We start from the raw sequence: 16,940 nt of genomic DNA, 5'->3' as shown, positions 1-16,940 counted from the left end.
TGTCCCTCATTCTCTCCATGTTGGCTCATTGACCTTGGATTGTTTTGACCCTGGCAATGGATTTGCCCTTAATAAATCTCGCTTCTCTTCGCATATGCACCTGCCTCATCATCGCTCCCACACGTTACATGCAGAAGGTGGGCTTCTTTTATAACATTACTCACCTTGCAGTGGCTGCAGTAGTCACAGGTGATGACAGTTTAGAAAATTTCATAATAAACAACTTCATTGTGTTCCTATGTGTTCGCATTAGTTTTTATATATATCAAGAAAGATGTATGTCCGCACTACTCTGAATGTAGTGTCCAGCTGTATCTGTACATTGTGTTGTTTCAGTCTCTCCAAATATGCATTGTAAATCTCTAAAACTAAATCCATGGAAAGGTTAGCATGATGAAGAGTTCAAGATGAACTGTTGGATAGCCTCTAATACAATGAGCCCTTTACTCAGTTTTAGAGACAGTTGACTCCCACTTGAGCTGTCCTACCCAGCTGGCCGTCTTTTTACAGAGCTGTTTACATGATCAGCTAAAGAATGATTACGATGAGAAACAAAACTACAGAGTGCAGTGTGAATAGTTACTTTGGTCCAACCTTTTTACTTGACTGTATTGAAGGGCATACAACAGTCCATCTTAAACTCTTTGTATGCTAATATTAATATGCTAATATTAAGGGTTAATATGCATGTTTGGAGAAATCGAGAGAACACAATGTACAGGTATAGCTAGACAGTGTATGAACTGGAGATTCTCATGAATACAGACAGACATCATTCATCATACATATATATATATATATATATATATATATATATATATATATATATATATATATATATATATATATATATATATATATGTATGATATATTCTTATATGTTTGTATTAATGAAGTCACATATTAAGTAGCTTTTAGCAACTGTGACTACTGCTGCCACTGCGAGATGAGTAATATGAGAAATGTAGGTTCACAGATGTATTTAGGGGACGTTAAACATATAACAATGGATATTTTAACCCTTCATATTGATCTTTCGGTAGCCTAAGCTTTTGCAGTTCTTGAAAGTCAGAAAGACTAAATATGATTAGCATTAAAAGAGGTGTTTTTGCAGTAATCCACCAAGTTTCCTGTATAGCCATGTTTAGGCTCTGGTTTGTCCCGTGATCAGAACATGTGATCAGTCATTGAAGACTAAGATTAACTAATTATACGAGTGGAAACAGGTGTGCTCCAGCCTGTTTAGGCCCATTATGGATAAGGTTGGACTCTCCTGATATAGAGTGACAGTTTGCTCTTTGCCATTAATTCCAGGACATGTTATTGGCCCTGTTGTTAGGGCATTATATTATCTTTATTTATTTAGCTCTTTTCATGCCAGTGGCGACTCAAAGTGCCTTATAGACAGCCAATAAAGTTTAACAGTAATAAAATAAATTTGTATGAGTATTGGACAATGAGTACAAATGAGAATTTGTATCATATTAAAATCATACAAGACAATGACATAAATCAAGTTAAAAAACAAAGCTAAGCTTTAACAGACACATTTTAAAATGTTTCTTAGAAATGTAATGGGGAGTGAGGAAGCAGACGCATATGCGGAGATAAGCGACTTTTATTAAGGGCAAATCCAGGGTTGTGGTCGATACAGTCCAGGGTCATAGAGCCAACGCGAACAGATTGGGGTGCAGACATGATAAACACAGAAACACAGAACCTCAAACAAGAATGAAACAGTACGTCAAACACAATCAAACAATACATCCAACAAACAAAGACCAACACAGACCAGAGCAAACACGGGGCTTATATATCAGAGGAAAGACGAGGGACAGGTGGAAAACAGTTGGAGACAATCAGAGGCAGAGTCATAAAACAAGAGGACAGGACTGAAAACCAAAACAGAAGCACATGGACAGGACTGGGAAGTAAACACAACACGAGCACATGGACAGTACTGGGAGGGGCCAGTCATGACAAGAAGTGTGCACTGAGCTTGATTGTCTAATAAAAGGTGGAATTTTCTTTGAATTTTAGGCCCAAGAATCAGTATTCCAGTTTTTTGTGATTTAGTTTGTAGGGCAGCAGGTTTATAGAATAATTGCTTCAATTTTATTATTGGAGAAATGTATAAAATCTTTGCTGCTGTAGGCTGATGGCATCTGGGGTTCAGTAGCTATTTGGTTCTTAGTCAATTCAGATATTGTGCTAAATAAAAATGTAAGATTATTCTGATTATTTTCAATCAGAGAGGAGAGATAAGTTGTGCCCTTCAGTCAGTGCCCTTTTATAGTTTATAATTTGTAGTCTGCTTAACATGATAGCATGGTGATCGGGTCAAGAGTGTGGTTGCAGTAATGAGTTGGCCCCTTTTACATTTTTAATGAAACCAGTCTAAGATACATACAAATGCTTTACACAGAGGATCATGTGGTTTGTCCAAGTGGATTTTAAAATCTCTGAAAATTTTCACTTTATTCAAGAGCATTATTAAACTTCATGGAATTTGTTTCTCTATTACTTGTATTTAAAGAAAAAAATTCAAAAGAAGATGATTTGTAGCCTGCTTTCTGTTTCAAGTCTAATGTTTAATATAAAAGGTTGTTATGTCTCCACCCGGCCACTTAAACACAGGACTATGCACATAATTGTAGACTGTGTGAGTGGCTTAATTTAGTGCAAAGTGAGGCATAGAGCAGCAAAATCATGAGCAGTAATAAGTTCATTTACAATGACAGCCTTAGATGTAAGAGATGTTATGTTAAGCACTGCTAGTTTTAGACCAAAGGTTCTGTCATTGTAAATTGGTTTAAATCATCTGATATCGATTTGGTTAGTAGAACAAACTTTTCAAGGTTTTGAACACCTCTTTAATGTTATCTTTACTTATTTCTGACTGCTGCAGACAAACATCATTAGTACCTACATGAATGACATATCCTTGAATACCTATGGCTAGCTAGCAGCTTCAGGTTCTGATTCCCTTTAATGTCTAGTGTCCCGGGCTCCTGGTAGCCAACTGTACATACAGCTATTTGCTACTGGCAGCCCTAAAGGAGAAGCTTTTTTCATGTGCCTTAAAATAGAATCACCTATAACCAATACTCTCAACTGGCGTTTCAGGGGGTGTCTCATGCTAAATTGTCCTGTATTATTCATTGCTGTGTTTTTTGAGGTGGATGATATTATCCTAGATGAGTATATCTTTAATAGACTATATGGGCAAAGTACTGGGACGCATACATTCCATTCTAAATCCATAGGCAATAATATGGAGTTGGTCCCCGCTTTGCACCTATAACAGCTTCCACTTTCCTGGGAAGCTTTCCACAAGATTTCTAAGATGTTGGACAACAGGGCCTGGCTCACAGTTTCCATTCTAGTTCATCCCAAAGGTGTTGGATGGGGTTGAAGTCAGGGCTCTGTGTAAGCCAGTCAGGTTCTTCCACTCCAAACTCACCCAGCCATGCCTTTATGAACTTTGTGTTATGCACTGTCTTGCTGGAACAGAGAAGGGCCTTCCCTAAAATGTTCTCACAAAGTAAGGATACATTTGTCCAAAATGTCTTGGTATGCTTAAGCATTAAGGTTTCCCTTCACTAAGGGGTCTAGGCTGCCCCATTGCATTATCCCTCCCCCACCAGACTTTAAAGCAACTTTACAGATAGAGAAGCATGATTTTTCACTCCACAGAATCACAGAATTCTTCACGTTCCAGAGTCCAGTGGCGGCATGCTTTACACCACTCCCACTTTGCATTTTGATCTTAGGCTTGCACAGTTGCACAGTTCTTGTACATATTGCTTCAAGAAGCAATGTGCAACTCATTAGTGAGTGAATTCTACCACTGCATGGCTAAGCTGTTGCTGCCTCTAGATGCTTCCATTTCACAATAATAGCACTTACAGTTGACAGGGACAGATATAGCAGGAGAGAAATTTTACTAACTGTGTTGTGGCTGAGTGGCATCTCATGACATTGCCATGTTTAAAGTCACTGAGCTCATCAGTATGATCTGTTCTACTGCCAGCGTTTGTCTATTAAGACTGCAAGGCTATATGCTTATTTTTATCCACGTGTTAGCAATGGGTATGGCTGAAACACCTGAAATCAATAATTAGGAAGTGTATCTCTGTAATTTTGAATACATAATGTATGTGTAACTTGGAGCAAGGAGGCGGATGCACATGCTGAGATAAGCGAGATTTATTAAGGGCAAATCCAGGGTCATGGTCAAAACGGTCCAAAGTCAGATGGCCAACACAGATAGATCAGGGGGCAGACATAACAGACACCAGAATGCAACAGAACAAGCAGAACATATAACACAGCAAATAACAAGCAAAGATTCAAGCAACAAAGACCAGCGAATACTAAGGGCAAACACAGGGCTAAATAACAAAGGGTAAACGAGGGACAGGCAGGAGACAGGTGAAAACAATCATGGGCGGAATCATGAAACGAGGGGGCAGGACTAGAAAAACCAAAACAAATACACATGGGCTAAACCAAAACATGAACAGATGGACAGGACAGGGAGGGGCCAATCGTGACAGTATGTTTATGTTCCCCTGAGAGAAGCTGTGTCCATCCACATGAAGGTTCCATGGGTTCCTGAGGATCACTTTAGTGTCATGCAAAAATAGCATAAAAATATGATTAACTATCATATTTCCAATCCAAGAGAAGAGGTAAAGCAGCTCACTCTCCTGTTCACGTTTAGCCATTAAGGCTGCTGGAATATCAGTAGATCCCTCTCTGATCTCTACTCTATCACTCCCTTCAGTACTGAATGTTTTAACCTCCACAGCACCGTAAGAACACGCGGTGAGTTTGTAGCTACAGAAGGACAGAGTGTTTGCAATGCGTTGACCGAGCATTCAAATTTGCGTTTGCGTCCTTGCGTTGAGTATGTTTCTGGCCTAAGGCTGTCAGAGCACTCCCTAATATACAGTGTGATACTTTATACAGAAATACTTTGAATGCAAAATACAATGCTCAAAGTGGACTAACCTATTTTCTCTTTGGAATGCTGTACATACTAAAACATACCTGTTCACAGTGGACTGATCTCTCTGTCCACCCTCTCTAAGGACCTTTCCATGTTTGATTACAATGGCTATAGGTTCTTTAAACATATATCACACCACAAGTGTTCATTGCTCAAATGTACAACAGCAAATGCCTTTTACATTTACACATTATTATGTACATCTTCCTTTTTATATAGAAAGAAATTGGCTCAGCGTTTGCAAGATGCAGAAGAGGCTGTGGAAGCAGTTAATGCTAAATGTTCTTCTCTTGAGAAGACAAAACACAGGCTTCAGAATGAGATTGAAGATCTCATGGTGGATATGGAGCGATCCAATGCAGCTGCTGCAGCCTTGGACAAAAAACAAAGAAACTTTGATAAGGTAATGCCAATCCATTATGTCATTAATTGCTGACATTACTAATATAGATTCAATTTTCAGAAATATTGTAATGTTAATATCAACTTAATTATTAGAGTATAAAGACTGATATTTTATCTACCATCTTACAGTGATCAATGTGGTCTAATACATGACACATCCATTATCTGAAATATGTTATCTAAAATTAATTGGGCAACATTTTATCAGGTCCTTGCTGATTGGAAGCAGAAGTATGAGGAGTCTCAATGTGAGCTAGAAAGTTCCCAGAAGGAAGCCAGATCCTTGAGCACTGAACTTTTCAAGCTGAAGAACTCTTATGAGGAATCTTTGGATCATTTGGAGACTATTAAGAGGGAGAACAAGATTCTCCAAGGTGTAATATTTTAGCCATGTCCTAAAAACATGTATTTTTATATATAATAAGGAATATATTATATGTTCTTCATATCTACATTAATATTACATATATGTATGTTATGTAATATTATATGTTCTTCATATCTCAATTTTTTTTCTTAGAGGAAATAACAGATTTAACTGAGCAACTTGGTGAGGGTGGGAAGACAGTCCATGAACTAGAGAAGGTCAGAAAACAGCTGGAGCAAGAAAAATCTGAAATCCAAGCTGCCCTTGAGGAGGCAGAGGTAAGACAACAAGACAGAATTCAAGAATAGATTATAAAGCAGCCACATTATGGCAACTGAAAGCCTATTCTTTTCCTGACAGGGCTCTTTAGAGCATGAAGAGAGTAAAATCCTAAGAGCCCAGCTGGAATATAACCAGATAAAGGCTGGTCTTGAACGTAAACTGACTGAAAAGGATGAGGAAATGGAACAGTCAAAAAGAAACTTAATTAGGACCATTGACACCCTGCAAAGCTCTTTGGAGGCAGAGACTCGTAACAGGAACGAGGCTCTCAGAGTAAAGAAGAAGATGGAAGGAGATCTGAATGAGATGGAGATTCAGTTAAGTCAAGCCAACAGACAGGCTGCAGAGGCCCAAAAACAACTGAAGAGCCTCCATTCTAATTTTAAGGTAACAAGGATAACATTTGCAAATACAGTAAATGCATATTATAACAAGCACATAACAAACAAACCCTCTTTAATTAGGATTGCCAACTTCAGCTGGATGACGCTCTGCGCGCCAATGATGATCTGAAGGAGAATGTTGCCATTGTAGAGAGACGTAATGTTCTGCTGCAGGCAGAACTTGAGGAGCTCAGAAATGTACTAGAGCAAACTGAGAGAGGACGCAAACTTGCTGAACAAGAACTCCTTGATGTCAGTGAGAGAGTGCAGCTTCTGCATTCCCAGGTGATGTGTTTTTTTTTTTTTTTTGTTCTCTTCAATAAAGAAATATCAGTCATATTGACGACTCTTCAACTTACAGAATACAGGCCTACTGAATCAAAAGAAGAAAGTAGAAGCTGATATATCCCAACTTCAGACTGAAGTGGAAGAGGCAATACAGGAGTGCAGAAATGCGGAAGAAAAAGCGAAAAAGGCCATCACTGATGCTGCAATGATGGCAGAGGAACTGAAGAAGGAGCAGGATACCAGTGCTCACTTGGAGCGCATGAAGAAGAACATGGAGCAAACGATCAAGGACTTGCAGCACCGTTTGGATGAAGCAGAACAAATTGCCATGAAGGGGGGCAAGAAACAAGTACAGAAGTTGGAGGCCAGGGTGAGTATATTAATCATCTACATTGAAGTTGAAGTAAGAAAAGTGTTAAGCTTTAGGGGGAAAAATTCTTTTTGAACTTTGAATTTTAACAGCAGTTTCCCTTTATCTGCTCAAAATACAAATACTATACTGATCAGTAAATTTGTATTCAACATTGTAACCATAAAACAGACTCCGATGTTGCACTTGAACAGGAAACAAATTGTTTTAAAATGGAAACCATTCCAAATTATGAGAAAGATTACCAGATGTGATGTGATATACAAAATATTGCCAACTTGGCAGTAAATTTGTGCTTATTGTAAGAGATGCCCACAACACAGCAAATGAAGGCATGCAGTTTATCCTGCTTTTTGTAGTATAAACATTTTACCAGATGTGATGTACACAAAAATGTGCTGTATACAACTTAAAACACTTTCCAAAATCCCTGTGAGTTCCGCTGTCATACATAATATCACTTTATGACCCTACTGGTCCTCATTGGAAGATGTTTTACATCCTTTACTCAGTGCCATCTAGCTTGCCATTACTTTGGGTATCTCTTTCAGAAGTAATGTGTGATACAGATATTTCTGAGTGAGTGAATCAGAGTGAATACAGTCTGATGCAGGCAATTTGTTTAGCCCAGATTTGCTAAAGCAATGACCTTTCCATAATTTTAGAGGTTACATGAATATTAGAACACTTCTAATAAATAAACTGTGTTTATAAAATTGGGGAAGCTGATTTGATTGGAAGCATCGGAACATGCTGATGAATGCCAGTCCATAACAAATAGAAAATGCCTTTGCATTATTATTAATATTTTTTATTAATTGATGAAAAATGTATTATGTATGTTTTAAATGTTATGTATGCCTTACAAGCTTCAAATGTGATAAAGCTAAAAACGTTGTAAGTAGTTAGCACAGTGGAAGAATGTAAATGTACATCAACATTAGTTTGGCACTAACATGGTATTGCAAATCCCATAGAGGAAATCAGCAGTATTGTAGCAAGGTAATCGGATAACAGCAACTATGCACTCAGTGTGAAATTAGAAGGGGGCTTGGGGGAGAGGCTTTACAAGTTCTTGGGTTGCTACAATGTAATTTTTAAGGTGAGAGGTGGTGTTTAATTTGATGAGAGCTGAATGAGACATGAATGATTGAAGTCAAAGAGTATTCTCTGAATTCTCTATATAGACGTTTAATGCTCTGTGCAAGCATAATTTCATCTAATTTCCATCAGGTAAGAGAGCTGGAGAGTGAACTTGAAGCAGAGCAGAAGAGAAGCAGTGAATCTGTGAAGGGAATTCGCAAATATGAACGTCGCATTAAAGAACTTTCCTACCAGGTTTGACTATAATTTGTGACACTGTTAAAATCTATTTAATAACAGACTTTTTCCTTAAAAGGCTACCAATAGACTAGAATAATATAAACATACTTATATCCTTTTTATTTTTCAATTATTTGACATATAGACTGAAGAGGACCAAAAGAACATAGCCCGTCTTCAAGATTTAGTGGACAAGCTGCAACTTAAAGTTAAGGCCTACAAGAGATCTGCTGAAGATGCTGTAAGTACTCTCAATCAAACTCAATTTCATGTTACAATGGTAAAATTGCTATAGTAAGTGTATTGTGAACTTATATCCTAGGAGGAACAGGCCAATGTTCATCTTGGAAAATTCCGCAAATTGCAGCATGAGCTAGATGAAGCTGTGGAGAGGGCTGACATTGCTGAGTCCCAGGTCAACAAAATGCGTGCAAAGAGTCGTGAGCCAGGCTCAAAGGTATGTTTGTGGTATTTTTAATCCAGTTTTCACCATATTTTTATTGATATATTTCACTGACAAATTACCCTATAGACAGAATTTATATAATTCTGTTCATATTTTGTAATTAGCAACTGAATGGATCTATCCTCTGTATTCTGTTTATATAGAAAGGGTTTGATGAAGAGTGAAGCTGTGGACCTTCTCTGAAATCACTTGTATTGGCCACCTTTAACAGTAATTTATACTTCATCTGTACTGTCCTGCCTCACAAAATAAAGTCATCACACAATGCAGTCAGTCTGTTGTTCTTAGAGTTTTTAGACTTGGGAATTTGAAGCTGCTCTGTGATCTTTATATGGTGTACCTGATGAGCATGAACTCAATGTGGAAGCTTAAACTGGGAACTGACACATAAACGTAAAGCGGAAAAACTATAAATTAGAATCATTTGCCAACTGTGTTTGCGCATTGCAAAATTACACTTCTGCATTTAACCCTTCCATGCAGTGAAACACCCACATGCACACACACTAGGGGGCAGTGAGCACACTTGCCCAGAGTGGTGGGCAGCTCTATCCATGGTGCCCGGGGAGCAATTGGGGGTTAGTTGCCTTGCTCAAGGGTACTTTAGTCTTGGACTGTTAGCCGAGGGGATTGAACTGGTGACTTTTGGTCACAGGGCTGGTTTCCTAACCTCCAGCCCATGACTGCCCCTTAAAGACTAATGAAGGAATAAATGAAAGGAAGACATGATAAAAATTTAAGTAAATAAGAGCTGTCCATAAAAAATGCAGTAATTCTCTTTTGAATATATTTTACTGGATTTGGACACTCTAAAATCTAAATTTGAGAAGTAACAACATATATATTTTCATGTGACTGGCTGATTCAAGATTGAAAATTTAAAGAATTTCAAAATTGTAGGGTGATGGATAGAGGGATGAAAGAAATAATAACAGGTTTAGATAAATGTTGTCAGTATGAAATGCAGTCATATGCTTTATGTCAAGGAAAAAATGACTAGATATATCTCACAAAACTGAGTACACCCCTCACATTTCTGCAAATATTTTATTATATTTTTTCATGAGACAACACTATAGAAATGAAACTTGGATATAACTTAAAGTAGTTAGTGTACAGCTTGTATAGCAGTATAGATTTTTATTGAAAATAACTCAACACACAGCCATTATTGTCTCAATAGCTGGCAAAAGTGAGTACACCCCTCACATTTCTACAAATATTTTATTACATCTTTTCATGGGACAACACTGTATAAATGGTCCTTGGATATAGCTTTACGTAGTCAGTGTACAGGTTGTATAGCAGCATAGATGTACTGTCTTCTGAAATAACTCAACACTGTAAATAGCTGGCAACACAAGTGAGTACACCTCACAGTGAACATTTCCAAATTGTGCCCAATTATGCCCAATTGTGTCGTTGTCCCTCCCTGGTGTCATGTGAGTCATAGAGAGTGGGGGAGCAGGGCTGTTAAATTTGGTGTTTTGGGTACAACTCAGTCTACATGGCCGTCATTCCAGAAGGAAGCCTCTTGTGAAGCTGACGGGCAAGAAATCCCGGAAACAGTTTGCTGAAGACAACCTGTCCAAGGACATGGATTGCTTGAACCATGTCCTGTGGTCCAACAAGACCAAGATAAATTTGTTTGGCTCAGATGGTGTCCAGCATGTGTTGTGGCGCCCTGGTGAGGAGTACCAAGACAACTGTCTCTTGCCTACAGTCAAGTATGGTGGTGGTAGCATCATAGTCTGGAGCTGCATAAGTGCTGCCGGCACTGGGAAGCTGTGGTTCATTGAGGGAAACATGAGTTCCAACATGTTCTGTGACATTCTGAAGCAGAGCATGATCCCCTCCCTTCGGAAACTGCGCTGCTTAGCAGTTTTCCAACATGATAATGACCCTGAACATACCTCCAAGATGACAACTGCCTTGCTGGGGAAGCTGAAGGTAAAGGTGTTGGACTGGCCAAGTATGTCTCCTGACCTAAACCCAATTGAGCACCTGTGGGGCATCCTCAAGCAGAAGGTGGAGGAGCGCAAGGTGTCTAACATCCACCAGCTCCTTGATGTCATCATGGAGAAGTGGAAGAGCATTCCAGTAGCCACCTGTGCAGCTCTGGTGAATTCAATGCCCAAAAGGGTTAAGACAGTGCTAGATAATAATGGTGGTCACACAAAATATTGACACCTTGAGAACAATTTGGAAATGTTCACTGTGAGGTGTACTCACTTGTGTTGCCAGCTATTTACAGTGTTGAGTTATTTCAGAAGACAGTACATCTGTGCTGCTATACAACCTGTACACTGACTATTTAAAGCTATATCCAAGGACCATTTATACAGTGTTGTCCCATGAAAAGATGTAATAAAATATTTGTAGAAATGTGAGGGGAGTACTCACTTTTGTGAGATAAAAGTGTTAAAAAAACACTTAGTTAAAAAAAAAGTTATGGCAAAACAATTAAGTTCCTATTTGCATAGGAATCATATACATGAAAAATATCTGGTTTTAAGCCACATCACAGATCAGAGACAGCACTAGTGAAAATTGTAAACAATTTTTTATTATTCTCCGGCCAAGGAAATGTGCCTTTGCTAGTCCTCCTTGATGTTAGTGCAGCATTTGACACAATAGACCACTCTATATTACTAGATAGACTAGAAAACCTTGTAGGGGTTAACAGGAATAGGTCTTTCCTGGTTCTTACTTCACTGATCGCTTTGATCAGTTTGTTAATGTAAATGGTGAATCATCTGTCCTCACAAAAGAAAAGAAAGGTGTTCTACAAAGCTCTGTTTTAGTGCCTATGTTATTCACATTATATATGCTACCACTGAGCACCATTATCAGTAAACATGGCATCCATTTCTACTGCTATGCCAATGACACACAGTCAAACATATCAAGCAAACAAGATGTTTGCAACACAGCAAGATCAAGGACTGTATAAAATACATAAAAGACTGGATGTTGAGTAACTTTATCCTACTTAACTCAGATAAATCAGAGGTTCTGCGTTTTGGTCCAAAAGCTGCTAGAAACAAATTGTCTAATTTAACAATTAAACTTAATAGTTTTTCAGTTGCGTCAGGTTCATCTATAAAAAGGCTTGGTATCACCATAGATCTCGATCTGTCCTTCGACGCACATATAAAGAATGTTACTAGAATAGCCTTCCTGCATCTCCGCAATATTTCTAAATTAATAAATGCATTGTCTCTACAGGATGCAGATTAGCTAGTTTATGCATTTATTACCTCAAGGCTAGATTACTAGCCCTGCTGTCTAGATGTTTCAGCAAAAGCCTTAACTAGCATCAGCTAGTCCAGAACAATGAAGCCAGAGTCCTCACAAGAACCAAAAAGTTTGATCATATCAACCCATATCAAACCTACACTGGTTGCCAGTTAAATTTCACATCGATTACAAAATTCTCGCCCCTGGGTGAACCTCTCTAATACTATGAACTATCACACCTACTTAGATCACAAGGTGCTGGCTTACTATAGTACCTAGAATTAGTAAAGTTACATCAGGCAGTGAGAGCCTTCTCATACAAAGCTCCCCTACTTTGGAATAATCTTCTAGTCAGTATTCAGGACTCAGACACAGCCTCAGTCTTTAAGTCTAGGTTAAAACTTCCTTGTTTAGTCAAGCCTTTGGTAATTATTTTTCCCTGTTAGATAATAGGTGCAGATCTGGAGGTTCATGGACATAGAGTATTATGGTTAACTGGATGTGTTGATGCTGTCATCCCGCTGCACTCATGGGTTCACTCAGTGGAGCGGAGGGGTGCTAACATCTCAGGGAGCCCTCATGTCTCTAAACCTTTCTGGTTTATCCCTTTTTGTTAGTTCCCTGTTTTACGTACAAACAAACAGAACAAATTCCATTTTCCTGCCTTTTTCTGAGCAAACGACCACCCAGTTGTTCAGCCGGACACTGAAGGACGACTGACTGTCGAGCTCTCCTGCTATCCGCTTCAGACCAGCTGCCCACACCCCAGCTACCCGCTTCAGACCAGCTGACCACACCCCAGCTACCGCCACCTGCCTTGGACTAGCTGCCCGGAAAACTACATTGATGTTTTCATAGACTCCTAGCTATTACTACTACTAATACTACTGCTATTAATATTAGTAGTATAATCATTTGTAGGTAGTTTGACCAGAGAATGATGGGTCCCCCCTTGTGAGCCTTGGTTCCTCCCAAGGTTTCTTCCTCAGTTCTGAGGGAGTTTTTCCTTGCCACTGTCGCCCCTGGCTTGCTCACCTGGGGGGTTTTACATTCTTGTTATAACTTTGTCTTTACTGGAATTCTGTGAAGCTGCTTTGTGATGTTGGAAAGTTGTAAAGAGTGCTATACAAATAAATTTGATTTGATGATTTGAATTTGATACATTCTCTACGATATGAAGGATTTAAACATTTATCTTCTAAATGTGTTCATTCTTTAGCTAAAGTGGTGCAATGTTTAAAAAAAGCTGCGGCATGAAGTTTGAGTTTTATATTATGCTGTTTCACGTCTTCTTCTGTGTGTTTATTGGTCAGTTGCAAAGCAGAAGTCTGATTACTGCCAGACTCATGTAGGCCCACAATTTCCCCATTATTTGATTACTCAAGTGCATGTAAACACGTTGATCAGATTACTGACAAAATCAGATTTTCTGTAATTTTCAAATGATTAAGTACATGTAAGCGCACTCAGTGCTGCCAGAAGAAGGCCTCTGCTGTCAAGAACCAGTCAAATCAAGCCCAACTTGTTACTGGAACTTTAAGTGCGATCGTGTTTTATGGCCAGGTGAGACCAAAACAGAACGCTTTGGCAACAATCAAAACCTGGCTGTCTAAGCCAGAGGCTTAAACTGGGCCATAGTTTGGCTCTTCTAGCAGAAGAATAGCCCAAAAGACACCTCAAAATCAAAACAGTTCAACAAAATGGTTCACTGACCTGACAAGTTTTCGTCATGGCCACCCCAGTCCCCTGACCAAATCCCGATAGAAAACCTAAGCAATGAGCTGAAGAGGAGAGTCCACAGTGCGGACCTCGGAATCTGAAGGATCTAAAGAGATTCTGTATGGAGGAGTGGTCTCAGATCTTTCGCCATATGTTCTCCAGTCTCATTAAGCATTAAACGAGAAGACTCAGAGCTTTTATCTTTGTAAAGGGAGGCTGGGCAAAGAATTAAGAATGGCTTGCCAGTAATTGTGGCACACACAGATTTGAAAATAGTATGTATTTCCTGATGAGATTTAATTAGATTCAATCATTGAACTTAAAAAAGTTCGATTTTTGGGGCTCCTGAGTGGCGCAACGTTGGCCCTATCATCAGGAGATCGCGAGTTCCCTGGTGATGTTACAGCCATCCGTAGCCAGGAGTCCAAAAGAGTAGGATCTCCGGGTGGGTAGGATGGCCCCCCTTCTCCTCCCATCACTCAACATGATGCTAGTCAGCGCAGGCATCTGTTAGCTGAAGTAACAGATCTGGCGGTTGACGCTTTCCTCCAAGCGCGTTCGGCTGTCCTGTGACGACGCGTAAGTGGCAGTTCAAAAAGAAGTGGTGGTTGGTTTCACAGGTCTCGGAGGAAGCCTCTGCTAGCCTTCACCCTCCTAGCGTTGGTAGCATAATGTGACTGGGGGAGTCCTAACTAGCGGGTGGAGTTGGAAACGACTAAATTGGGGAGAAAATCTGGAAAAAAAAAAGTTAGATTTTTGTTAATATTTTGAATCAAAGATCAAAAGGATTAGCAATAATAATTTTTTTTTTACTTATGATTACCGGGGGTACCAATATTTGGAGGGCACTGGTATAACAATGTTATACCAGAACAATGTTCTTTCAATATACTATATAATAATGTAAAAGTTCATACCATATATTAATGTTCATTAATATAAACTTTGAACTTTGATATATATTGAATGAACATTGATACAAACTGAACAGTTGTGAAAGAATGGCTTTCAGGAGCACAGTGAATTACAGCATGGTACTATGCCACCTGTGCAACAAGGCCAGTCGTGAAATTTCCTCACAGCTAAATATTCCACAGTCAACTATCAGTGGTTTTATAACAGAGTGGGGAACAGCAGCAACTCAGCCACGAAGTGGTAGGCCACATAAAATGGGGTCAACGGATGCTGAGGCTCATAGTGCGCAGAGGTTGCCAACTTCCTGCAGAGTCATTGTCAGAGTCGCTTCTTGAAGAATGGTCAAAAATTCCCATAAACACACTATTAAATCTTGTGGAAAGCCTTCCCAGAAGAGTTGAAGCTGTTATAGCTGCAAAGGGTGGGAAAACATCATTGCAAACCCTATGGGATATATATATATATATATATATATATATATATATATATATATATATATATGTACTGCTCAAAAAAATAAAGGAAACAGTTAAAAAACACAATATAATTCCAAGTAAATCAAACTTCTGTGAAATCAAACTGTCCACTTAGGAAGTAACATCCATCCATCCATCCATCCATCCATTTTCTAAGCCGCTTCTCCGTCAGGGTCGCGGGGGGATGCTGGAGCCTATCCCAGCAGTCTTCGGGCGGAAGGCAGGATACACCCTGAACAGGTCGCCAGTCCATCGCAGGGCTAGGAAGTAACACTGATTGACAATTGATTTCACATGCTGTTGTGCAAATGGAATAGACAACAGGTGGAAATGATTGCCAATTAGCAAGACACATTCAATAAAGGAGTGGTTCTGCAGGTGGGGACCACAGACCACTTCTCAGTACCTATGCTTTCTGGCTGATGTTTTGGTCACTTTTGAATGTTGGTGGTGCTTTCACACTCGTGGTAGCATGAGACGGACTCTACAACCCACACAAGTGCCTCAGGTAGTGCAGTTCATCCAGGATGGCACATCAATGCAAGCTGTGGCAAGAAGGTTTGCTGTGTCTGTCAGCGTAGTGTCCAGAGGCTGGAGGCGCTACCAGGAGACAGGCCAGTACACCAGGAGACGTGGAGGAGGCCGTAGGAGGGCAACAACTCAGCAGCAGGACCGCTACCTCCACCTTTGTGCAAGGAAGAACAGGAGGAGCACTGCCAGAGCTCTGCAAAATGACCTCCAGCAGGCCACAAATGTGCATGTGTCTGCATAAACGGTTAGAAACCGACTCCATGAGGATGGATGCAGGACGCTTGGCATTTGCCAGAGCACACCAGGATTGGCAAATTCGCCACTGGCACACTGTGCTCTTCACAGATGAAAGCACATGTGACAGAAGTGACAGAGTCTGGATATGCCGTGGAGAGCAATCTGCTGCCTGCAACGTCCTTCAGCATGACCGGTTTGGCAGTGGGTCAGTAATGGTGTGGGGTGGCATTTCTTTGGAGGGCCGCACAGCCCTCCATGTGCCTGCCAGAGGTAGCCTGACTGCCATTAGGTGAGATGAGATCCTGAGACCCCTTGTGAGACCATATGCTGGTGCGGTTGGCCCTGGGTTCCTCCTAATGCAGGAAAATGCTAGACCTCATGTGGCTGGAGTGTCAGCAGTTCCTGCAAGATGAAGGCACTGAAGCTATGGACTGGCCCGCCCCGCCCATTCCCCAGATCTGAATCCGATTGAGCATCTGGGACATCATGTCTCGCTCCATCCACCAATGCCACGTTGTACCACAGAATGTCCAGGAGTTGGCGGATGCTTTAGTCCAGGTCTGGGAGGAGATCCCTCAGGAGACCATCCTCCTCTTCATCAGTAGCATGCCCAGGCATTGTAGAGTGGTCATACAGGCACATGGAGGCCACACACAATACTTAGCCTCATTTTGACTTGTTTTAAGGACATTACATCAAAGTTGGATCAGCCTGTAGTGTGTTTTTCCACTTTAGTTTTGTGTGTGACTCCAAATCCAGGCCTCCATTGGTTAATAAATTTGATTTCCATTGATGATTTTTGTGTGATTTTGTTGTGAGCACATTCAATTTTGTACAGAACAAAGTATTCAATGAGAATATTTCATTCATTATATATTATATGTATATGTATATATATATATATATATATATATATATATATAT

The 16,940-nt window shown here is 39.9% G+C and overlaps 1 protein-coding gene across 2 annotated transcripts in view; it reads left to right on the top strand.

Moving 5' to 3' along the window:
• Positions 1-9,167, top strand: part of LOC108428347 (myosin-7-like) — a 36,210-nt gene extending 27,043 nt beyond the window's left edge. For both annotated transcript variants that reach the window (XM_017699278.2, XM_017699279.2), the window contains exons 30-39: positions 5,234-5,417; positions 5,628-5,793; positions 5,940-6,064; positions 6,147-6,455; positions 6,533-6,736; positions 6,813-7,109; positions 8,343-8,447; positions 8,578-8,673; positions 8,755-8,889; positions 9,042-9,167. In XM_017699278.2, coding sequence (XP_017554767.2) covers positions 5,234-5,417; positions 5,628-5,793; positions 5,940-6,064; positions 6,147-6,455; positions 6,533-6,736; positions 6,813-7,109; positions 8,343-8,447; positions 8,578-8,673; positions 8,755-8,889; positions 9,042-9,062 — 1,642 coding nt within the window. In that variant the 3' untranslated portion in view covers positions 9,063-9,167. The remainder of the gene's footprint in view (positions 1-5,233; positions 5,418-5,627; positions 5,794-5,939; positions 6,065-6,146; positions 6,456-6,532; positions 6,737-6,812; positions 7,110-8,342; positions 8,448-8,577; positions 8,674-8,754; positions 8,890-9,041) is intronic.
• The last annotated feature ends 7,773 nt before the right edge of the window (positions 9,168-16,940 follow it).

This window comes from Pygocentrus nattereri, chromosome 19 (genome assembly GCF_015220715.1).
Source record: "Pygocentrus nattereri isolate fPygNat1 chromosome 19, fPygNat1.pri, whole genome shotgun sequence".
Taxonomy (NCBI): domain Eukaryota; kingdom Metazoa; phylum Chordata; class Actinopteri; order Characiformes; family Serrasalmidae; genus Pygocentrus; species Pygocentrus nattereri.
This window is presented reverse-complemented; position numbering and strand designations above follow the sequence as displayed.